The sequence below is a fragment of the Macrotis lagotis genome, chromosome 1, assembly GCF_037893015.1.
Source record: "Macrotis lagotis isolate mMagLag1 chromosome 1, bilby.v1.9.chrom.fasta, whole genome shotgun sequence".
In the NCBI taxonomy this organism is placed as follows: domain Eukaryota; kingdom Metazoa; phylum Chordata; class Mammalia; order Peramelemorphia; family Peramelidae; genus Macrotis; species Macrotis lagotis.
In genome coordinates, this window is record NC_133658.1 from 903,237,133 (window position 1) to 903,261,457 (window position 24,325).

The 24,325-nt window shown below is 50.3% G+C and overlaps 1 protein-coding gene across 3 annotated transcripts; it reads left to right on the forward strand.

Annotated features, from left to right (window-relative positions):
• Nucleotides 1-1,633: 1,633 nt before the first annotated feature.
• On the forward strand, nucleotides 1,634-23,745 carry AXL (AXL receptor tyrosine kinase). Of its 3 annotated transcripts, none has more exons than XM_074219142.1 (20): nucleotides 1,634-1,982; nucleotides 3,820-4,033; nucleotides 4,856-4,956; nucleotides 5,779-5,949; nucleotides 11,381-11,461; nucleotides 11,579-11,694; nucleotides 13,351-13,561; nucleotides 13,767-13,906; nucleotides 13,992-14,142; nucleotides 14,372-14,398; nucleotides 15,076-15,208; nucleotides 15,720-15,814; nucleotides 16,395-16,490; nucleotides 16,705-16,782; nucleotides 18,624-18,713; nucleotides 19,083-19,204; nucleotides 20,327-20,436; nucleotides 21,166-21,325; nucleotides 21,458-21,594; nucleotides 22,533-23,745. In XM_074219142.1, the coding sequence occupies exons 1-20, from the start codon at nucleotides 1,901-1,903 to the stop codon at nucleotides 22,876-22,878; spliced, it is 2,661 nt and encodes an 886-aa protein (XP_074075243.1). In that variant the 5' UTR covers nucleotides 1,634-1,900; the 3' UTR covers nucleotides 22,879-23,745. The 3 variants fall into 3 exon arrangements, with proteins under 3 accessions (XP_074075243.1, XP_074075242.1, XP_074075244.1); XM_074219141.1 differs by having other exon boundaries at nucleotides 1,635-1,982; nucleotides 18,621-18,713; nucleotides 22,533-23,743; XM_074219143.1 differs by lacking the exon at nucleotides 14,372-14,398 and having other exon boundaries at nucleotides 1,635-1,982; nucleotides 18,621-18,713; nucleotides 22,533-23,743.
• Nucleotides 23,746-24,325: the final 580 nt, after the last annotated feature.

Consider the following 24,325-nt stretch of genomic DNA (forward strand, 5'->3'; position numbering starts at 1 on the left):
CTCACACACAACACAGACACACCCTCCCATTGACATCAACCCTAGTCTCCAAGGCACTTGAGGACTTACTCTCGGAGACATCCACCCTCCAAGTCACAGAACCCCTCCTTACAAACCACAGACACACAGTCCCACAGACATGACCGTCAAGCAGGCAATGGAAGGCCAGAGGTCCTGGCTCTGGGTGACTTTGCCTCAGTTACTCAACTTCTCTGAGACCCACCCCCTCCAGAAGGAAGGGGCTAGACTAAAGTCCTGTTCCATAAGCCTTCTCCTCCCTGAACCTCCAAAGAAGGGACGAGCCCATCCAGATTGCTCCAGGACTAAAAATCTTTTCATCTTCGAGATCTCTGATCCTGTGACCCGTGACCTGCTCCTGTCAGAATCACAGACACACCAGGACACACCGATAGGCATGTGAACGTACACACACCCTCACGCCAACACAACTCAGACATATACAGCCACCCACAGCTAGACAAATATAGATGTGCACTTCCCCCTTCTGAAGATTGGGTCATCTCCTTTGAGTTTCCCAAGGAAGGGGTAGGCTCCAAGGGGCCTGGGGGGTGGGGCTGGGGGACCTGGGGAGAGTGTGTGAAGGGCCAAAGTAGCCCTTGTCTGTGCCTGTGTCTAAGAGTCATGGGGTGGGGGAGGGCAGATGTTTTCCCTAGGAGTTGGGGAGGAAACAGGATAGTTTACTTGGAAAGATAGACACAGACTTGGAGACAGAGGCCCCAAAGTGAGTCTGAGACAAAAACACTGGAAGTAGGGGGTCAGGAGGAATCCGAACGTAAAGGAATGGGCTAGTCCCTTATTTGGAGGGATGAGTGGAGGGTCTGTGGCTCAGGGAGCAGAAGGCTTATGGAACGAGACAAGATGAGTGAGGAGGGGCTGTGGCTCAGGGAGCAGAAGGCTTATGGAATGGGACAAGAGGTCCTGGGGCTAGGAGGCTAGCCCCAGTGGTCAAGTGACTTCTTCAAGGCCATACATTTCAACCCCAGCTGGAATCTGAACTTGGTCCCTGTGATTTCTAGTGAAGGGCACCACATCCTTCAAGGCTCCAAGTGTCCAGACAACCTCCCTCCACCACAGGCTTTCGAAACTGAGAAAGACAAAAGCAAAGTGGAAGGTGAAAGAGAAGAAACGAGGAAAGGGGGGGACTTCCCCATCTCTCCCTGGCTCACTCTCTGCAGTTTAGCCCTGAGAGTTGGGATGCCAGCTCCTGCCCCGCTCCCCACATAGGAAGCAAGAAAAGTGGGGAACCCCCAATCTTCTCTCTTTCTTTTCCCCTCTCTTGAGTTTCCCTATCTCTTCCTAGCCATGTGGCCTTGGGACAGTTCCTTCCCCAGCCTAGGACTCAGTTTCTTCCTCTGTAAGAGGCAGAGGAAGGACTTGAGGGTTTGTCGAGTCTGTATTTTGTTCTGCCAGTCTATGGTGCTGAGGCTGCCAATGCTCCTGTGCCTTTAAGAAGGGGGCCGGGCAGCCCCCTCCCCTCTTCTTAACTCTTTGGGGTCCAGAGCTGCTTCCCCCTCTCCAAGGAGAGGGAGGAGGGCGGGGTAGGAGGCGGGAAGGGGGGAGGGAGAAGGAGGCCCAGGCAGGCGGAGGGGGCCCAGGGGCGGAGACAGCCAGGGTGCTGAGAGTGAGGGAGAAGGAGGAGAGAAAGTTTGGTCCGGGAGGAGTTTGGGGCTGGCCAGTCCAGTTAGGGCTGAGATCCAGAGGCAGAAGGCTGGCAGCAACGGGTGGGTGGTGGGCAGGGAGGGCTGGGCACCGTCTGAAGGGCCAAGACATCAAGACCAGGCCATAGCCGGGGGGAGGGGGAGAACCCAGGCCCTGCCCCCCTCCCCCCTTCACCCCCCGCCAGCCTGAGGCCGGAGCCAAGGGAAAGTTTGGGCCCCGGATGGCTGGGTCCACCAGGATGGGCAGAACGGGGCTGGCATGGTGCCTGGCACTCTGGTGCTGGGGAAGTTGGGCCCAGGAAGGTGAGTGGGTCTAAGGGATGAGGGGAGGATGGATACTATCTCTAGATCTGAGGCCTAGAGGTGCGCCCCTTGTTGGGTTGGCACAGGTGCCCAGAGCCCGGATGTGGGTGTGGGGCTTCCCTACCTCCCCCCACACCATACTCTGCCTATTCTGGGGTCTGTGACTCAGACCACCCACTGAGGGAAAGTTAGGACTGGAAAAGTTGGGAGCTGGGCAGTCCCCGGCTGGGTTCACACACACACACACACACACACACACACACACACACACGCACGCACCTAGAAAAGGCTCGGCCTCCAGAAACAGGGGAAGGGGTCTGGGGCGGGGTGGAAGTGTGGGTGGGGGGAGGCTTGTCCCAGAGGGAGAAGGAGGGAGTGGGAAAGATCCAGAAGCTAGAGACTGGGATGAGAAACAGAGACAGGAGGAAGATACAGACTCGAAAATGAGGACAGCCGTAAACTGGCCAGATCCAGAGATAGAGACGAGACACAAGAGACTCGGATATTTGGGGGAGACTGAGGAGGGCGCCAAGAGAGGGAGACAGGGGTGGGAGTGGCAGAGGTGGAAGGGGCAGGGAAGGCAGAAGAGAGGAGAGAGCCAGGGAGGAATCCAGTGATAAGAGAGAAGGTGAGAGACAGGGAGAAATGAGGAGCAGGGCCAGGGAGGGGTTTCTGCGGGGAGGCAAAGGCTGGAGGGCTGGGGCAGGGCCCTGAATGTTGGACTCGAAGGGGGGATGGGGGTTCTGTATTTAAGGAGATGCCGGCTTCCGTTTATCGTTAGGGCCTGTGACTCAGTTGGCATAGGGCAGGGATTAGCATCCCCCACCGGCTCTCTTCTCTGGGTCCAGTCCAAGAGCAAGGAGTTGTGGCCCCTTAGGAAATACCAAGGGGAGGAATGAAAGTGGGCAGGGGGCAAAGGGTTCTGGGAAGTGAACTTGGGGAGGGGGGAAAACCTGTTGTGGCTCTCCAGCCCTGTCCCTGGTCTCCGGCTCCATCCCTTTTGCCCCTCTTCTCTCCAAGTCTCTCCATTTTGGACCTCTGTCTCTTCTGTCTCCACCTCTGTTTTTGCCTTCTCACCTCCTCTCCCTCTGTCTCTATCTCTATCTCTCTCCATCCTTGTATGTCCCTCACTTTTGCTCTTGCTCCTTCCCTCTCTCTTTTGGAGACTCCTGTTTCTCTGCCCCATCTATCTCTAATAGTCTGCCCCCCCTCCACCCCGCTTTCATCCTCCAGTCTGTCTCTGGGGATGTTGATCCATACTTGGGCCGTCTTGATGGTAGAAGGCCTGGTTCAGAGCGTGGGAGGCTTCCCCAGGGTTTGGACTTGTTCCCATTGGTTGTCTGGACTCTGGGGTCCCCTGGGACTGTCCTTTCTCCCATAAAGGTCTCTTCTTCCCTCCCTCTTTGCCATTCCCCTACTACTGAGCTCCTGCTGTTGATAGACCATGGTCTTCAGCACTGCTGGGGCTGCCTGAAGATACCCTTCCCCTCCAACCTCCCCTTAGGTCATGGGGACCTCTGCCCAGGAGGGATCCCTTAGAAGGGAGGGTGCTGACAAGGCTCCTGGGCAGGGTTCAAGGTCAGGTCCCCAGGCCTGACTTCTGTCAACTCCCACTCTCCTGCCTCATCCTCATGTCTTTCTCCACTCATCCTCACCCCCATACTTCCACTGGTGTCCCACTGTTTCCCTCCCCAACTCCCCCGTCCTCCCTAGAGCACCCATGTGTCTCTGCCACTTCTCTCTCCTCGCCCTTGTCTCTCCCACTCCCAGTTTCTCCACTGAATTTCCCTCCAGTGGCTTCTACCACGTGTCTCTCTTCTGGTGTGTCCCTGTACAGGTGTTTGGGACCCATTTGTGACTGGGCCTGGGAATGTAACCGGGGCCAGGGGGAGAGTAGCTGTGCTTCGTTGTGAAGTCCGAGTGACTGGGGAGGCCCCAGAGGTGAGCTGGCTTCGAGATGGGCAGGTCTTAGAACTGGCTGACAGCACCCAGACCCAGGTACCCCTGGGAGAAGATGACCAAGATGACTGGAAAGTGGTCAGTCAGCTCAGGTACACCTGGGACCCCTGCCTCTGATACAGACCCTACCCCTTTCCCCAGTCAAACCTCCCTGCATGCCTTTAACCCTGATTCTTCCCTCACAACTCTAAATAGAAATGCCCTTGAGGGCAGGAAAGGTCTGCCATTTAGAGGATATTTAATGCAATGTTTGCTAGGAAGTGTCTGAGGCTAAGTTTGAACAGAGAAAGAACCTCTTCCTGACTCCAGGCTATGTACTGTATCCATTGCTATTAAAAATGATTTGGTTTAAAAATAAAAAGGACACTTAACCCCGTTTGCCTTGCAAAAAAAAAAACTAAAAAAATAAAATAAAAAGGGAAATCTATGTTTCTTCCTCCAGCCTTCTCCTTAATGTAAGACCTGGATAGAACATCCCTTCCCAATCTTCCTAAATTCAAATCTGGCCTCAGACACTTCCTAGTTGAGTGACCCTGGGAGAGTCACTTAACCCTATATACCTCAGTTTCTTCATCAGTCAAATGAACTGGAAAAGGACATGGAAAACCATTCCAGTATCTTTGCCAAGAAAACCCTGAATGGGATCACAAAGAACTGGACACATCTGAAAACTGACTGAGCAACAATTTAATCCCAATCTTCCCACCCTTGCCCCTAATTCACTTGGGTCTAGCACCTATATCCCTGTCCAATCCAGAATGCCATCTGCTTCCTTGCCCAGGACCCCCTATCTAACCCTGAATGTGTTTCCTTCTCCCTTCTGGATCCTATCCCCCCTCCCCTGATTATGACTTGGCTCCAGCCCAGCCCCCTGATCTATCTCCCCATTCTGGGCCCCTGCCCTGTCTCCCCAGGATCTCAGCCCTACAGCTCTCAGATGCTGGGAAGTATCAGTGCTCTGTGGCTGTGGAAGGGGAGACTTTCCTGTCTCCACCAGCCTACGTAGGTCTGGAAGGTAAGCCAGAGAGCAGTATTCTAAGAATGGGGTGGGAGTGAGGGTCAAAGAATCTTGGAAAGGGGCCTGAGGAACATGGGAGATTGGTATGGACAGTCAGAATGGGGGTCCTGGATGTGGTATCTGGGATTAAGATAGCCTGGTAGTCTCTGATGAGGCCTTGGAGGCAAAGGATTTTGGAAGGTTTATAATGAATCGGGGGAACAGGGATGGTTTGAAAAGATCTCGACTAAAAGAATGGATGTTCAGATGGTCTAGAAAAGATGTCTAGAGGAATCTGAGGGAACCCTCCAGTGGAGAGGGGGTCGGAAAGCTTTGAGGAACTGTAGGAGGCTAGGGTAACTGAGATGGATATTTGTGATATGGAAGGTTATAGGACTCCAGCTAAAGAGTTTATTTAAGGGTTTATGGGGTCCAAAGTTCCGAGAGGAGGAATTCATAGGACTGTAATCCTACAATCATGGGGTCTGAGATGGGGGAATATCTAAAGACTGTGGGTACAGAGGATTCAGGATGGGATATGTGGGACTAGAGAGAATCTAATATAGGAGTCAGGGACTGGGAAGAATTAGGGGTACATCATCAGTGAAGGAGGAAGCTATAGATCTGGGAAGTTAGGGGGTCCAGATCCAAAGAAATACCAAAAGAGCCAATCAATGGTCTGGGATCAAGGTTCTGCAGGGGAATTAGAAGGTCTAGTGTGGGGGAAGTCAGCCTGTCTACAATAAAAGTCTGGAGGAATATGGTGGGACAGAGGATTAGAAAAGGAACTATGAGCCTATAAGTTCCTTGAACTAGGTACTCCCCACCTCTACCATCTAGGCCTCCCCTATTTCCTGGAGGAGCCAGAAGATATGACTGTGCCTGCTGACACCCCATTTAACCTCAGTTGTCAAGCCCAGGGGCCCCCAGAGCCTGTTCATCTGCTCTGGCTTCGTGATGGTTCCCCCCTTGGCACACATGGCCCTCCCCAGAGCCTGCTCCACCTGCCAGGTGAGTCTCTCCAAGACCTGGGACGCTGGCGTGAGGGGAGGGGGAGGCTGGAATTCCCTCCAGCTATGGTCCTTCTTTTTTTTTCCTTTGAAAGATTTTATTTATTTTGAATTTTACAATGTTTTCCCTAATCTTGCTTTCCTCCCCACACACCCCCCGCAGAAGGCAGTCTGTTAGTCTTTACATTGTTTCCATGGTACACACTGATCTATGTTGAATGTGATGACAGAGAAATCATATCTAGCTATGTGACCCTGGATAAATCACTTAATCCTCTTTGTCTCAGTCCATTGCAGTGTCTGTGACTTATGTATCCCTTTAGTTAAGTCTCTATTTTCCGTGTCATTGTAATTATTTCTTCTTGAGATTTCAGAATTTCATTCTGGAGAGTTTCTCATCTCTTCTGAACCAACTTCCCTTCTACAAATACTTATTAGAACTTAGAGACTCAAACCTATATCCCAGCTGGAATGCATGCTTCACTAAAAAGTATGGCCCTTCTTACATCCCTGTCTCTTCCTCTGTTTATTTCTTTCTGTCTTCTATCGGTCTCTGTCTCTCTCAGAGTCTCAGTCCTTTTGTCTCCCTTTCTGACTCTTTCTATTGGTCCCAGTCTCGTCTCTTCCCTTCTCTCTGTCTCTTATGAATCTCTCTGGCTTTCTCTCTACCTCCATTTCCTACTTATTGTCTCTTTTGATACTTTGTTCTCCTGTCTCTCTCTCTCTCTCTCTCTCTCTCTCTCTCTCTCTCTCTCTCTCTCTCTCTCTCTCCCTCCCTCCCTCCCTCCTTTCTTCTCCCTCTCCTTTCTTCTTCTCTCTCCCTTTTCCCTTCTATCTTTCTCTCCTCCCTATCTGCCTCTCTCTGTTTCTCTATCTCTGTCTCTCTGTCCCTGTCCCTATCTCTGTCTCTGTCTCTGTCTCTCTCTCAATCTCTGTCTTTGTCTCTCTCTTGCCCTCCACCCTACTGGTTCTCAATGGCCTCCTTTGTTTGGGGTCCAGATCTGAAGGCTGTATTTGGTCCAAGTTCGTGGTCTTGGACCCTGAGGGTAAAGTTGTGGGCATGCAGGGGAGGAGGGGAGGCACAGCCCCAAATGCCTCATCTTTTGCCCTTGACCTAGGCTACCGGAAACTTTGTTGCCCCTCTCCCACTCCATGACATGGGTTGGACTCTGCCACCCTAGATTGGCAGAAGCTCTCCCATTTTCTTTCCCAAATAAAGTCAACAGACAGGGAGAGAGACATAGAGGGAAGGAAGGAGAGAAAGAGGACAGAGATGGAGGTGGAGGAGAGAGACAGAGTCAGGGAGAGAGAGGTGAAAGAGAGGGGAAGAGAGAGAAAAGAGGGAGGGAAGGAGAGAGAAGTGGGGAAGAAGGAAAGGTGGAGAGGAAGGGGAGGGAGAGAGATGACAAAGACAGAGGTAGAAGGGAGGAGAGACAGAGACAGAGAGATGTGGGTGGAGAGACTAGATAGAGGTGGCTGAGAGGGAGGAGAAAGGGGAAGAGAGAGGCAGGAAAGAGGGAGGGAAGGAAAGAGAAGTGTGGGAAAGAGGGGGAGAAAAGAAAACAGGGAGGGAGAGAGATGATAAAGACAGAGGTAGGGGAAAGAGATGGGGTGGAGAGGTTGAAGAGAAGAGGAAGATATAGAGGGATAGAGAGAGGAAGAGAGAGAGAGAGAGAGAGAGAGAGAGAGAGAGAGAGAGAGAGAGAGAGTGAGAGAGAGAAGAGTATACAGCAAGTCAACAGGAAGAGACATGAGGGAAAGAAGAAAGGTGGGGGAGAGACAGAGAGGAAGACCCGGATTGAGAAACTGGAGAACAAAGGCTGTTAAAGGACAAACTAATAGAAACCTGAGGAGAAAAGCAGAGTGAGGCAGAGCCGAGGCAAAGGGAGAAAAACAGAACAACCCAAGTCCAGAACTGAAAGAAAGACCTTGAGGGGAATAGCATGTGGCTCTTATTGAAACGGGGAAAGTGAGGCCCAGGAAAGAGAAGACAGTTGGCCTAGGTCCTCCAGGCCTCCAGATCCCAGGGGGGAGAAATCTGGCTCCTTCCCCACACTCCGCCGGAGGGGCCAAGGGGCTGAGGAGGCTTGGCAGCCTTGAACCCTGCCCTCTAATGGGGGTGGAATATAGGCTGTCCCCACTCAAATCCCCTTTGAGGCCTAGAAGTTGGGTTGTTGGGGGGGAGGGTTGGAGAAAGGAACATCCGGGAGGCTGCGCCTGAGGGAAATTAGGTAACCACATCAGAGAGAGAAGACAGGGGCCTGGGCTGGGGAATGCCATATCCCTAGGACAGTAGGGGCAACATTTGGGCGGGGTCCACATTCCCTACATTCCCATGGGTCCCCCTTTCCCCCTCCCAGAGTGAGTCAGGGGCGAGTCAGGGGTGACAAGGGCTGAGTCAGGCTGGGGGGGTGGGGGTGGGATAGGGCACAGCATGGACCCCGTGGGGAGGAGAGGACCAGGACCCAGTCTGTTTGCCCATGTGTTTGTGTGTCTTTGTCCTGTGTGTTTGTCTGTGTGAGTCTGTGTAAGTGAGTGTGTGTGTATATCTCTGAATGTGTCTGTGTATCTATGTGGGTCTGTCTGTGTGTGTCAGTGTGTGTCTGAGTGTGTCTGTGTGGGTCTGTGTGTGTCAGTGTGTGACTGATAGTGTCTGTGTCTGTGTGTGTGTGAGTGTGTCTCTGTCTGTGTGTGGGTCGGTCTGTGTCTATGTGTGTCTGTGTGTCTCTGTGTCTGTGTGCTTGTGTGTGTGTCTGTATGGGTCTGTCTGTGTGTATCTGTGTGTCTGAGTGTGTCTGTGTGAGTTTGTGTGTGTCTGTGTGTTTCTGTGTGTGGGTCTGTCTGGATCTGTCTGTGTCTATGTGTGTCTGTGTGTGTTTGTGTAAATCTCTGTGTCTGTGTGTTTATGTGTGTCTGTCTGTGTGTGTGTCTGTGTGTGCCTGAGTGTGTCTGTGTGCCTATGTATATGTCTGTGTGAGTTTGTGTAGGCTGCCTGTGTCTGTGTGAGTCTGTGGATGTGTGTCTATTATCTGTATGTATGTGGTCTGTCTGTGTGACTGTGTGTGTCTGGTGTGTCTGTCTCTGTGTGTCTGCATTGGAGGGGTTCGTCCTTGTGATGCTGCCTCTGTTCCCACAGCTGCCACCTTGTATCATTCCTAGCTCTCCACGCTGGCTCACTGCCCCTGGTGCCCCCACCCACCATAAGACCATAAGCCCCTTGAGGCCAGGCCCTATTTCTTTTAGCCTCTGCCTTTGACTTTGCCTCCCCAACCCAAGATAGTGCCTGGAACCAACAAACAAAAATGTTTGTGAACTGAGCTACGTTCAGTGTGTCTACATCTGAACGTGGGTCAGTGTCTAAGAACATATGTGTGTGAGTGTACGTTTGGATTCGTGTGTGTGTCCATACCCATGTGAGTGTATATGTCTAGCAGGGTGTACCCCGGAGCGTTGGGCCCAGACTTTCTTTCCACAACTCCTCCTCTCCGTCCCTGGAAAAGCTGGGGGCGGAGAGCCCCTGCCAAGAGCTGAGGCCGGCTCACATCTGGGAAGCACTTCTGGAGAACATCCAGCCCCAGGCCTGGGCCAAGGGGCTTTTCCCAAGGTCCCGAGCGAGGGCAGGGCCTGGGTCCTCCCTACAACCCATAGATCTTCCAGGGGACTAGAGGAGGCCCCTTGGTTCTGAGACCACAGCACCCCCAACACCCTGGTAGGATCCCTTAGCCAGAAGCAGCTCACCCGCCCCCGAGGTGACTCACAGGACCAGGCAAGGGTGGAGGTGGGGGGTCAGGAATGCTGTGGTCAGAGCCTGGGCAACCGTTTCCAGCCCCCTGCTTTAGAGACTCCATGGGGCCTCTCTTCTGAGACTTCAGGGTCCCCCAAATTATCCCCTCCCTGTCCCTTAATGTCTGCTTTCTGCCTCCCCCCTCCACTCTGTCCCAATGTCCTCTACTCATTGTTTTCTGATTCCATTATTTTCTTTCCACAGTTCTCCCTTTCTCTCACCTTACTAACTCCTTCCACCTCCCTGCCCCCACTGTCCTCTGCCCCCCCACTGTTCTCTCTCCCTGCTTCCTCTTGTCCCCTGTTATCCTTTCTCTCCCCACCCCACTGTTCTGTCTCCTTACTGCCTCCTCTCTGAACACCTAGTGTCCTCTCTTCCTTCCTCCACTATACTTTCTCTTTCTCCCCACTGTCCTCTCTTCTGCCTCTTTTCTGTCCCCCCTCTTCCATGTTCCAGCACTGGTCCCTCTCTGGCCCCTTCAGTCTCTTCTTTCCTTCCAGCTCCCAGTCAGGATCAAGACCTGGGGCATCTCTTTTTTCCTTCTCTGGCCCTTGGGAAAGGCCATCACTGGGTACAAGCTGCCCCCTTCCCCCAGTTGGCATTATGCCCACTGATGGCAGCCGCCTGGGCATCTGACCTTGGCAGAACAGGGGAGGAGGGTATGTTTCCGGCCTCATGGGTCCCCCTCCTCCTCCTCAATCCTTCCCCCTCACTCCTGCTGACGATGAGAAACCTTGTCTGTACTGAGGGAGTCAGAGAGGAGCTGGGGGAGGAAGACCAAGTGGTGTGGGATGGGATGGAGGCTGGGCAGAACTACAGACACAGGCACACTCTACCCAGGGGTCCAACTGCCCAGCTGCCTCACTCTGGGCTGCCTCCAGGACTGAGGGAACAGTTCCCAAGAGTGTGTGTCCATTGGAGACTGTAGAGTTAAGAAACCAGGATACCATGTAGGCATTGGGATTTTGTGGAGGACTCCGTTTGTGTGTGTGTGTGTGTGTGTGTGTGTGTGTGTTTGTGTGTTTGTGTGTGTGAGAGAGAGAGCGCCTTTGATTCTAGTATTGTGTGTGTCCATGGTTGTCTGTTTGTTGATATGTTGTTGATATGTCTGATCCTATATGAGTGTCTATAACACCCTCTATGTGTTAAAGTACAGTCAGACTATACCAATGGGCATTTGGGCTGTGACTCTGGTTGTGTGACTAGGAGTAAGCGTGATGGTCTCTGACTCTAATTGTGCGTGTGACTGTGGTTGTATATATCAAGACATCTGTATATGTTATGTATCTGCCTGTTTATAGTTCTTGGACTTGGTGCCTCTCAGTCCCTTACATACACCCCCCCACATGCACACATACACACACACACCCCACACATACACAGACACACACATACACACACACACACACACACACCAATCCCTGTGACTAAGAACCCTAAACCTGAATTCTTCATTGTATAATTTCTATCTTGACCAAAGCATACCCTTTTGTGTGGCCCTGGGGATCAGTTTCTTCACCTGTGAAATAGGGATAACCCTGAGCAGAAATACAGAAAGTTTCTTAAATTGAAATTCCTAAAATCCTATAAATCTCAGAGATACCCTCATTCTAAGAACCTCCCTTTCCCTCAATGGCTGCCTCCCCAGGCCTGAATAAGACTTCATCCTTCTCCTGTGAGGCTCACAACGCTAAAGGGATCACCACATCCCGGACGGCCACGGTCTCAGGTGACCTTAGGGGAAAGGGATGGGCTGAATCCTTGGAGGGAAGGGTTGAGGGTAGCATGGGAGGTGGGCCTAGGAATGGGAGAGGGCTTCACAGCATGCCTTGTCTGTGATCCCTAGTGCTTCCACAGCGTCCTCAGCATCTCCGGCCCACGTCCAGTAGGCCCACAGAGCTTGAGGTGACCTGGACACCAGGGGCCAGTGGTATTTATCCCATCACTAACTGTGCTCTGCAGGTAAGAGGTCCTCCCAGTGACATCTTCCTGTCCCCACCTCAAATGAGGAAGTGTTTCCCCCAGAGACCCAAGTCCCACTTCCCACTGGGGCTGAATCCAGGGCCAGTGTCAAGGGTGGGGGTGGGGGGGTCACTACCACCACCAGGAAAAGGAGAAGTGGGAGTTAGGATGGGGACATCCGTCACTCCCTCTGTCCTCAGCAAATCCCACTTCCCCTTCCCCTCTGTGACTGAAGGACCAAGGACAAGACAGGTGCCTGACCCCACCCATTTACATCTTTCTTCTTCTCCAGGTTATGTTAGAGAAGTGAAGTTAAGGGGAGGGAACTCTCAAGAATCCCTTTCTCTTAGTATCTTTAGAGTTCCTTGTAAATCTCTGGGATCAGAAAACAAAACAATATTAGAACCAGAGTTATAAAATCACAAAAGAGAGAACCTTAAAGCATCAGAACCATAGAATATTGAACCTGGGAACTATAGGCTCATTAATCTGAGAACCAGAGAAAACCACAAAACATTGAACAAAAGAATCACAGAATACAAAGAATGTGTAGCCCCAGAACCATAGCATTTAGAATCTTGGGAACCAGAGGCAACCATGGGACCAGATCTTTAGAACAAAAGAATCCCACCATATATAATGTTAGAACCATAGAATATAGAACTTCAGAACCATAGCATTAAGGACCTTAGATTTAGAGGAAAAGGCAGAACATAAAATTTTAGAAGATAAAATACAGAACCATAGACTATAAAACCTCAGAATCATAGCACTAAAAATCTGATTTTCTGAGAGAATGACAACATAGAACCTTAGAACAAAAGAATCACAGAAAACAGAACCTTAAAAACCATGGCCAGACCATTGAACCTTGAACATGAGATTCACAAAATATAGAACCCCAGAACCATGGCATTAAGAACCTTAGATTTAGAGGGAATGACAAATATAGATCCTTAGAACATAAGAATCACCAAAAACAGAACCTTAAACCCATGAATATGAGATTCATATAACAAAAAGCTATAGAATATAGAACCTCAGAACCATAGCATTAAAAATCTTATTTTTGAGGGAGTGACAGAACATAGAACCTTAGAACATAAGAATCACAGAAAACAGAACCTTAAAACCACAGACACACAGATTCACAAAAATATAAAAGCTCAGAACCACAGCATTAAGAATTTTAGATTTAAAGGGAATGACAAAATATGGAACCTTAGAACATAAGAATCACAGAAAGTAAGACCTTAAAAACATATGGTCTTCATAAAACATAGAATTATAGAATATAGAACCTCAGAACCATAGCACTAAAAACCTTAGATTTAGAGGGAATGGCAGAACATAGAACATAAGAATCATAGAAACTAGAACCTTAGAACCATAGAATATAGAACCTCAGATCCATTCAATTTAGAACTTCAGAATTAGAGGGGAAAGTGGAGCCTGGTACCTTAGAACAAAAGATTCTTAGATAGTAGAACTTTAGGACAAAAGAGTCATATAATAATGGACCTCAAAGTCACAGTGAGCCTCAGTACATGGAATTTTCAACAAAAGATTAGTAGAATATAGAATCTTAGATCAAAAAAATCATAGTCTTAGATCCATGGATGGGCCCTGAACCCTCTTCCCTCTTCCTTAACCTAGGCTGTACTATCAGATGATGAGGTTGGGGCTGGCCCTGGAGCCATGGAACCTCCTGAAGAGCCACTGGCATTTCAAGTAGCTGTACCACCGCATAGCCTGCACATGAGGAACCTGCAGCCCCATAGTGCCTACCACATACGTGTGGCCTGTGCCAGCTCACAGGGCCCCTCCCCTTGGACCCATTGGGTGCTGGTGGAAACACCTGAGGGAGGTAGGATGGGTTCAGGTCCCTGCCCTCTCTATCTCCTAGCCTACCCTCTGACCCTCTTCTAGCCTAGGAAGATGCCCAAATAGAGCCCCTCCTCCCATTCACTTGTATCCTCATGTTTATTTGGCATATCCTCTCACACGGTGTCTCCAAGAGGCACCCTGACCCACATGGGGCTTTCTGCCTCCCATTCCTCCCTCTTTGCCAGTGCCAATGGGACCCCCAGAGAATGTGAGTGCCATTCGAAATGGCAGCCAAGCTCTGGTGCGCTGGCAGCCACCTCGGGCTCCTCTGCAGGGGATGCTGCGAGGGTACAAGCTGGCATACCGGGAAGAAGATTCACCTGAGGTGGGCATGGATTCAGTTGGGCAGAAGGGGGGGAGGAGACTGAGTCTCCATTCTCACCCCTCTTCCTGCTCTCCCCATCTCCCAGGTGCTGATGGATGCAGGGCTGAGGCGGGAAGTGACTCTGGAACTTAGGGGGGAAGGAGTGCTGCCCAACCTTACCCTGCGGGTGGCAGCCTATACCTCTGCTGGTGATGGGCCCTGGAGTTTACCTGTGCTATTGGAGCCCTGGAGACAAGGTACCCAAACCTGAGCTTCCCCAAGCCTGGTCCAGATCTGCAACCCTAAATGGGTCCCTAGGATCCACCCTGACTAGTCCCTGAGACTCTCAAAACATTTCCAGGGCTCCTCATATATGCCTTCAAAAGAGGAACCCTATGTCCTGTTCATCACTAAGACTTTTCCCTGCCTCCATTTCCCATACTGAGCCTGCTCCTCTTCCTCCCCTCCCCTCTTTTCTCCACACAGGGGACGGGCAGCCAATGCACCAGCATGGTAAGGGTCCCTGCATGACCCTTGGGTGCCCACAGCCCCTTTGCATGTCCCTGACTTGATCATCAAGTCCCTTCTTTTTCCCAGGGTGACCCCTGGAAAGCCTGGCATTGGTGCTCTCTCAAGAAACTCCCTTGAATGCTACTCCTGTACCTCACTCTTGATATTGTGGGGACCCTTTATTTACCCCCCAGCATGAGCTGCTCAGGATTCAAGCCATTCCATGCTCCTTGGACACTCACACTTTCTTTATAACCTTCAGCTGTTCATGTGCAGCTCCAGTTTGATCCTCTGAAGCTTGTCTCCCCTGTTTCCTGACCTTCCTCACACCCCTGTCCCACATGCCTGGCACATCCTTTTGCATTCCTTACAAACCAATGCAGGCCATCAAATCCATCATATGCTCCTTGCACCCCCTCCTCATCCAGTTTCTTCTACTCCCATTCCAGGCACCAACCCCCAATCCACACCCTGCCCTTCCCCATCACACCTTCCACCAACCAACCTTTCTGCCTCATCTCTCCATTTCACTCTTGCTCATTCCTTGCCCTCCTGACCTCCCCCCCAGTCTCATCGCAGATCCCTTCCCTACCCCATCTTCTTGGGTCCCTGGTGGTGTGGGCAGGGATTCCTCTAGGAAAGGGGCTTTGCTTCTCCATGACCCCCCCAACACCCTGCAGTGAAGGATCCCCCAGCCCCTGCCTTCTCCTGGCCTTGGTGGTACGTTCTCCTTGGGGCCGTAACAGCTGCTGCCTGTGTCCTCCTCCTCGCCCTCTTTCTCTTCCATAGAAGAAAGAAAGAGACACGTTATGGGTAAGTCTGGCCTGTTAGTTCCCTGAGGTCCTCTTCTCCAGCCATCAGATCCTAGAGCTAGCTTTGGAAGCCACCCCAGAGCCTATCCCAGGCAGCCCAGGGATAAGATAACTTGACCAAGGGGCAGAAGGAAACTTGGGTACTCGACTTTCCATATAAAACTTCCATAGGTGGCTAGGTGGTGTAGTGGATAGAGCACCAGCCCTGGAGTCAAGAGTACCTGGGTTCAAATCCGGTCTCAGACACTTGATAATTGCCTAGCTGTGTGACCTTGGGCAAGCCACTTAACCCCGTTTACCTTGCAAATAAATAAATAATAAATAGATAGATAGATAGATAGATAGATAGATAGATAGATAGATAGATAAATTAAAAACTTCCATAATAGGGGGCAAAAGAGGAACTTGGTGGGTGGGGAGGCCCCAAGGACCAAATAGGCCCCAGGTGGCTAGTTCCTTCTCCAAGATCCCTGATGGGGTTCTGACCTTTCCTCCTGCCCCAATCTCCCCAGAGAAGTCTTCCAGCCCACAGTCGATCATGGAGGAGAGCTGGTTGTCCGATATCGGGTCCGGAAGTCCTACAGCCGACGCACTACTGAAGCTACCTGTAAGGAATGAGTGGTCACTAGGATGCTCCTGCCTCTATGGTTGCCCCCTCCTCCGGATGATAGAGTCACGGAATCTTTGAATCTTAGGGTTCCATAATGTTCAGGAATTCTAGAGTAGACTACTACTAGAACCCTCGAGTCTTAGTCTTCTATAACTTTAGAATAAGTGAGCGGAAGGCATTTGCAGGAATCTCCTAACCCAGTCCATACTTTTCTATAAGCAGTAACTTATTAATCAACAAGAATTTATTTACCAAGGGGCGGCTAGGTGGTGTAGTGGATAAAGCACCGGCCTTGGAGTAGGAGTACCTGGGTTCAAATCCAGTCTCAGACACTTACTAATTACCTAGCCATGTGGCCTTGGGCAAGCCACTTAACCCCATTTGCCTTGCAAAAAAAAAAAAACCTAAAAAAAATTTATTTATCAAGAACTTTACTAAACACTGGGCTTTTTTTAAAAATAGACCCTGTCCTTGGAGACTTTACACAATAGGGAAGAAAGCTGGAGGATAGGAGAAGGGAATAGACATGGGACTTTTTTAGACCATCTCTTATTTCTGGCTCTTCCTTTGCTCTCAGTAAATAGCCTGGGTATCAGTGAGGAGCTGAAGGAGAAACTCCGAGATGTGATGGTGGACCGGCACAAGGTAGCCTTGGGAAAGACCCTAGGAGAAGGTGAGTTTCCCCAGACCACTCCCAACATCACCCTGATGTCTCTCTTCCACATCCCAAGTCCAAATCCTTTCCACAATTCAGTAAGAAACATGGAGATTACCCATGATGCCCAGGCTACACTCTGGCACCTCTCTACATGGGGTAAGGGGTCACCCCCCAGCACCTCTCTTCCTCACTCTTATCTCTGCCCCCCCTTTCTCTTTCCCATCCCCAGGGGAATTTGGCTCTGTTATGGAAGGGCAGTTGAACCAGGACGACTCTGTCCTCAAAGTGGCTGTGAAGACGATGAAAAGTGAGTCTGTACATTGGAGACCCATCTCCTCCCTTCCCCTCCAACCCCCTGCCTTCTTCTCTATGCACCCTAGCCCCCCCACCAGAGTACCTAAAATCAGACAATGTTGCTACTTCCATTCAAGGAAACAGGGAGATACTGGGTCTGAGTTTAGATGTGACCTTGAACTAGTTGTGTGACCCTGGGCAAATCACTTAACCTCTTTCTGCCTCAATTTATCCAACTATAAAATGAGGATAATAAGAGAACCTGCTCACAAGTTGTTTATTTGTAAAACACCTTATACAATTCTGGCAGATCATAGGTGCCTAATAAATGCATGTTGAAACAGGCAACAAGTATTTATTAAGTTCCTACTGTGTACCAAGAGCTGTGCTGGGAATTGGGGATCTAAAGGCAAAATTGAAACAAAAACAAAAATGAAAGCTCGGGGAGCTTACATGCTACTGGGAGGAAATAGCGAGTATAGAAAATGTAGACAATTCTGTTGGGCACAGCAATATCATTTTACTTGCCTTGGGAAACAGGAAGGAGGGAGAGAATTGGGAACTCAATTTTTAAAATGAATGTTAAAAACAATTTTTAAGATAGAAAAGGATAGAGGGGGAGAGAGAAAAAGGGAAAGAGACAGAGAGAAAAGAGAGAGAAGGAAAGGGAGAGAGGGAGGGAGAGAGAGAGAAAGAAAAAGGGAGAGAAAGAGAGATGGAGGGAGGGAGAGAAAGAGAAAGGGAGAGAGAAAAAGAGAGGAAGGAGAGAAAGTGAGGAGAGAGAAAGAAAGAAAGAAAGAAAGAAAGAAAGAAAGAAAGAAAGAAAGAAAGAAAGAAAGAAAGAAAAAGAAAGAAGAGAGAAAGGAAGGAAGGAGACAGAGGAAGGAGAAAGAGTGAGGAGAGAGAAAGAAAGAGAGGGAGAGAGGAGAAAAAGAGAGGGAGAGAGGGAAGAAGAGAGACAGAAAGAGGGAGAGATAGAGACAGGCAAGGGAAGAGAGCGAGAGAGAGAAAGAGGAAGGGAAGGAGAGTGAAAGAAAATATAAAAAAAGTGATTTCCAGCAAGGAGAGCCCTAGCAAAAGAAGGGGCAGAGAGACTTCTTGTAGGGGTGGCATTAAGCCCTCCCACGAAGGAAGCTCTGTGTTCTAAGCAGAGTTCTCCTGGCATGAGTGAGGGAACTGCTCTCTATACAGACACAGGGATGGGGAAAGTACTGTGGTGTGGGGGGAGATCAGCTAGTTTGACTGGAACATAGAGTACATTCAATAAAAAGCCTAGAAGAGTAAGGAGAAGTCAGGTTGTGGCACTAACAAGCGGGCCTGTGGGATTCTAGGGGCAATAAGGGAGCCCCAGAAACTTCTTGAGCAAGGGAGGGACCTAATCAAAACTAGGCTTGCCCAGGCTCAGAGCTCTAGAGCAGAAAGGGTCATCTAGAACAATAGCTTCCTTTGACAGATGAGGAAATTGTCATTTGTCCAAGGTCAACTCAGGCAGGATTTGAATCAGGGTCCTCTGATTCCAGAGCCAATGCCCTTCCTACTACCCCGAGCTATCTGCAAGAAGAGTGAGCTCTGTGGTCTCTAGGGTTCATTCTAAAGTGAAACCCTCAAAAGCCTGGGAGGGATGGTGGATAAGGACTAAGATCAAATCCTTCTTTCTGCCCGGCCATGTGGTCACAGCTGCATCACTTCCCCCCCGAGTCTCATTTTCCACTTCTGCTAAAATGAGCGTGGCAGGAGATGACTGGCCGGGCCCCCATCACTTGGACAGCATCCCTCTCCTACCTGCTTCCCAGGTGATAGTGAGACATCAACCATTGTTCTAATCGCAATCTGCCCTCCTCCCCTGGCTAGTAGCCATCTGTACCCGGTCAGAGATGGAGGACTTCCTAAGCGAGGCTGTCTGTATGAAGGAGTTCGACCATCCCAATGTCATGAGGCTCATTGGTGAGTTGGAGAACAGGGGAAGGGAGAGGGTGGCACATGGGAAATCTGGGAGGAGGGAAGGAAATGAAAGGGAGCCTGCATGGAAGTTGGTCCAGATCCTTGCACAGCCCCCACCCATCCTGTGCAGCCCCTCTCTCCTCATGCCCCTCCCCTCAGCCTGGGAATGTGGCAGAGATGTAACCCCTGACCTCTCCCAGAAATAGCTGCTCCCCTCTAACCCCCTGGGCTCCGGAAACAAACCCTGGGAACCAACCTCCTCTACCATTAGCCTCTCTGCTCTCCTCCCTTCTGCAGAGAAAGATATACACAGTGGTTGGGGAGAAGCTGGGGTACCTCTGGGGAACTTATGAAAGTGGGGGTGGGCATCAGGGGTTTGCCTCCAGGGCTCTGAGTGTGAGGGCTTCCCTTCGCCGGTGGTCATTCTACCCTTCATGAAGCATGGAGACCTACACAGCTTTCTGCTCTATTCACGCCTTGGGGACCAGCCTATGGTGAGGGGCCTGGGGTGGGGAAAGGGAGGAGGGGCAAGTCATCCATAGAGTGGCTTGCTCAGTCTCCACAGTTCAAAAGGGACAGAACTAGGGTTTTGTACCCAGAATTCTGGGGACCCAAGGAAGAGATTGGACTGAGGAGCACAGAGAGAAGGAAGGAAAGTGATGGAGGGAGGGAAGAGGGAACTAGAGAATTGAGTCATCTTAAAATACAAATTCATAGAACCTTAGAATCTAGAACTATAGAAATTAGAATATTAGAATGCAGAAGGCCATGACTAGAATGGACCTTAGAACTTGGTCTCTCTGAGCTCTTTTTTTTTTCTTAAAGGACCTAGGTTTTCATTAGTGTATAGGGGACTCCTGGTATGAAACTCCCTTTATCAAAGCAAGTCAGTGCTTTCAGTTTAGAGTCTTCCTAAGCTGCCTAGAGCACCAAGAGGTTGAGTAACTTGGCCGGGCTCACATAGCCAGAACATGGCTGAGTAGGACTAGAACTCAAACTCCTTGTCTCTGATCAATCTGGAAGTTTAGCTCTCAAGTCTTCTCAACTTAAACAACTGCTCCTTTCCAACCTCCCAGCTTTTCAGTTTCCTTCTCTGTTTCTCTCTGGTCTGTCTCTGTCTCTCTCTATCTTTTCTATTTTTCTTCTTCCTTCTTGATATCTCTATGTCTCTCTCACTCTGTCTCCATCTCTCCTTTCCCTCTAGCTTTCTCTGTTCTCTCTCTCTCTCTCTCTCTCTCTCTCTCTCTCTCTCTCTCTCTCTCTCTCTCTCTCTCTCTCTCTCTGTTTCTCTCATCTTCCTGGACCATGCCTAACCCATGCTTTCATACTTGGAAGTAAAGGTACATATGGTCCCAGGTGTGAGCATCTCTTGTTACACTTCTGCTGGGAAGGACCATAATATCCAACCATTAGAACCAGGAGAAACTCTGGAGTTCATTCACTTCAGGGTTTGGGGATTTGGGGCAAGGGCTGGGTAGGAACAAGATTAAGAAGATGGAAGTGTGAGTGGGAAGAAATGAAGTTGGGAGGAGGGCTTTGGAGAGTGAAAGTGGTCAGTCAAAGAGACCTTGATCACTACTATCCCTCATTCACCTGCTTCCCAATCCCCTGTCCAGTTCCTACCAACACAAACACTGGTGAAGTTCATGGCAGACATTGCCAGTGGTATGGACTACCTGAGTACCAAGAGATTTATTCACAGGGATCTGGCTGCCCGAAACTGCATGTGAGCCCTACTGTGTGTTTGGATGTGGGAAGGGGGAAGGGGGAGGGGCACAGACATTCATTGAGAAGGCAAGGCTATTGGGAGGGACTGAAAAACGGTAGCCTGGGGAAAGAAGAATCTATATACCCCAGCCAACCCTCAACAAAGAAAAAAGGAAAGAAGGAAAGAAGGAAGGAAGGGAGGGAGGAAGGGAGGGAGGAAGGGAGGAAGGGAGGGAGGGAGGGAGGGAGGGAGGGAGGGAGGGAGGGAGGAGAAGGGAAGGGACAGGAAGGGAAGAGAGGGGAGGGGAGGGGAGGGGAGGGACTAGAGCCTGGACCCTGTCCTAGAAGGCTGGAGGAGCTCTGGGGAGGGGATATTCTTGGGTCCTGGAACAGTCTCAGAAGACTGGCTAGGGGAAGCAGGGGGAGAGGAAATGATCCTAATTAGACCCTGATGGAGTTATTACTTCCCTCGGGAAATTGAGGGTTGATAGCCTAGAGAAATCAATGGGGCAATGGTAGGAGCTCAGAATCCTATGTTGCAGGGGCAGCTAGGTGGCGCAGTGGATAGAGTACCAACCCTGGAGTCAGGAGTACCTGGGTTCAAATCTGGTCTCAGACACTTAGCAATTACCTAGCTGTGTGGCCTTGGGCAAGCCATTTAACCCCATTGCCTTGAAAAAAAAAACTTAAAAAAAAAAGGATCTTATGTTGCCCCCAACCCACTTTGGTCTCCACCCTGTCTCTATAGGCTGAATGAGAACATGTCCGTATGTGTGGCAGACTTTGGCCTTTCTAAGAAGATCTACAATGGGGATTATTACCGCCAGGGGCGAATTGCTAAAATGCCAGTCAAGTGGATTGCCATTGAGAGCTTGGCTGACCGTGTCTATACCAGCAAAAGTGATGTGGTGTGTATAGGGACATGGACATGTATGTTTAGGTTGTGGTCAACCATGTGTGGGCCAAGGAGGAAGGGATCCCTGAGGGACTGAATTACTTCACTAATCCCCACCTTTTTTCCTGTTTACCTTGTCTGCTAGTGGTCCTTTGGGGTGACCATGTGGGAGATTGCAACCCGTGGCCAGACACCTTACCCAGGCGTAGAGAACAGTGAGATCTATGACTACCTGAGGCAAGGCCATCGTCTCAAGCAGCCAGTAGACTGTCTGGATGGACTGTAAGGCCCTGCCCCTACCCCCTCTCCAAACACCCCATTTTCTGTAGCATTCCCCAATTCCCCCAAATACCGTGAGCCCTGAATATCCTCCAATACCCTGAAATGTCTGATAGAGACTCCCCTAAGAACCTGAACATTCCCCAAACACAGAGAGCCTGGAAATCCACCTACAAACCAAAACACTGAAAGCCCCCAAAGACAACCCCAAAGCAACAAGAATGTTGCAGGAATGTCCTCCACCAGAATGTCTCCCAAGACCCCTGAAACTATCACTCATTTAATCTTCTAAACACCCACCAAAATGAGAAGCCTCCAAAACCCAACAAACACCCCCAAGAACCTACCAAACTCTGATGATGCACTTTCAAAACCTTATCTGGACTTCCCTAGAGAATGTCTTAAATAAGTGCAGATACCCTGAAAGTCTCCTCAGAGACCCCCCCCCAAGACTGCCAACCTCAGACCTCTAAACTCCCAGGATCCCTTAAATGTTTCCAGATATCTAAATCCCTTCAATGAACCCACTGAAATCTCCCCTGGAGCTCCCTAGATGTCTACTACCTTCAAACATGGTGTGGTAGAAAGAGCATTGGGCTTGGAAGAAAAAGATCTGGGTTCAAGTCATTATGTACTGTGTGACTTCCTTTTCTAGGCCTCAGTTTGCCCCCTCTGTAAATTAAGGATCTGAGATCATACTTCCTTTTGGCCATGAGACCAAGGATTCCCCTAAACACTCTGAGACCTTTTCTAGGTCTCTGAGACTCAGCCTGAATCTCCCAAAACTTCTCAAGCTGAGGCAGGCCCCTTTGAGTAATTGTCCCCAAATCCCTTTGACCTCCAAAGAGCACCCTCAGAGCTTCCTTTGCATTATCTCTCTGTCCCTGCCTTGACCCTATCCTCTGAGGCCTCCATTGCTCAAGTCACTGATTCCTCCCCAGGTATGAGCTGATGTCCCGTTGCTGGTCCCTGAGCCCCAGAGACCGACCGACCTTTGCAGAACTGCGAGAAGAGCTGGAAATGACACTGAAGGGCCTTCCCCCCTCCCAGGACCCTGAAGAAATCCTCTATGTCAATATGGATGGAGAACCCGCTGGGGCAGCTGGAGGCTCCCCCCAAGCCAGCCCCCTTCCAATTCCAAAGGCCTCCTGCAACTGTAGCTGTGTCACCTCTGCAGATGTCCATCCAGCCGGACGATATGTCCTCTGTCCCTCCACAGCACCTGGACCCCCAATGCCCACAACCAGAGGGCCACCTGCACCTCCTGGCCAGGAAGAGGGGGCCTAGATGAGGCCCCTCAGACCCCACCTTGAGCTAGGCACTGCCACTGGGGAAGTCAGGGGAGTCCACTCCTGGCTTTACCCACCCATCCCTAATCCCTGGGCCCTTCCACCAATTCCTGCCCCTCAGAGCTTCCCCCCCATTCCACCTCTTTTCCTTGTCTTTTGCCTTCTCCACAGCTGTCTCTCTTCTTCCCCCAAATTCCTATTTCTTGGACCCATCTATTTTGCCATTTCTCCCCATCCCTGGCTCCACCCTCATTCCAGTCTTCTCCCATCTTCACTCCCTCTTTTCTCCCTATCTTCCACCTCTCTTTTCCCATTTCCTTCCCCATCCTCCTTTTCTTCCTATTCCCCACCCCAGTCCCTGGACAGCTCTAGCCTTCTATTCCCTGCTCACATCCTTGACTCTCCCCACCTCTGTGCACCTCTTCCTCATTTCCTCCTATCTTTGCCCTCTTCCCTATCTCCATTCCCTTCATATCTCTCTTCATCTCAGGCCATCTCTTCCTCCAATTCTGATTTCTTTTCTCCCTACTTCCTGCTATTTCTGTTCCCATTCTCCCCATCTTTGAACCTCTTTTTTCTCCATCTCCCTCCCTTTTTATCCACCTCTTCTTTTCTCCCTATCTCTGTCCCTGGCTCCCACAGCTCCATTTCCCCTTGGGGTATGCCACCCCAGCTCTGTGCAATGCAATAGGGATGACCCCCCCCCAGGGCCATCCTGCCCCCCTGAGCCAGTCCCTTCCCCCCATGTACAGAGAATTTGTACAATGTTGGGTCTCCCCCCTCCTTCTTCCCTTTTCACTTCCAGGGCCCATTTTTGCCCCCATAAACATTTTGTATCAACCAGTATGTGCCTCCTGTCTTCCCTATACCCGCAGACAAAGGCATTCTACAGAGATAATATGGAGAGACACTTACAAACAGAGATCTAGAGAAAAACATTCAAGATAGAGACACAGAGAGACATCTATTCCAAAAAGAAAAAGACAGAAACACAAAGAGAAGGTGATTTTCAAAGACAGAGATGCTGACACATTCAGAGACATGCAGAGAAATAGGAATAAACAAAGAAAGGAATGGACCCACACTCAGGGATAGAATTTAAGAGACATATAATTAAGCAGAGAGTCACAGAGAGGCAGAGATGTACACTCTGATAGACAGAGACAGCTATCCAGAGAGAAAGAGACATGCAGAGAAACAGGGCCATGCCTTCAGAGAGGGACCCACAGTCAGACATGGGAGAGACAGAGACCCACCCCCAGGGAGGGACACAGAGGGGCAGAGATAGGAGAGACAGGTGCCCACCCCCAGGGAGAGACACAGAGGGGCAAATAGGAGAGACAGGCACCACTCCCAGGGAGAGATAGAGAGGGGCAGAGATAGGAGAGACAGGTGCCCACCCTCAGGGAGAGACACAGAGGGGCAGAGATAGGAGAGACAGGTGC

Coding starts and splice junctions, on each gene's coding strand:
- AXL (XM_074219141.1), top strand. CDS start 1,901: ATGGCTGGGTCCACCAGGATGGGCAGAACGGGGCTGGCATGGTGCCTG. Junction 13,562..13,766: donor GGTGGAAACACCTGAGGGAG/GTAGGATGGGTT, acceptor CCTCTTTGCCAG/TGCCAATGGGACCCCCAGAG. Junction 16,783..18,620: donor GGCTGTGAAGACGATGAAAA/GTGAGTCTGTAC, acceptor TCCCCTGGCTAG/TAGCCATCTGTACCCGGTCA.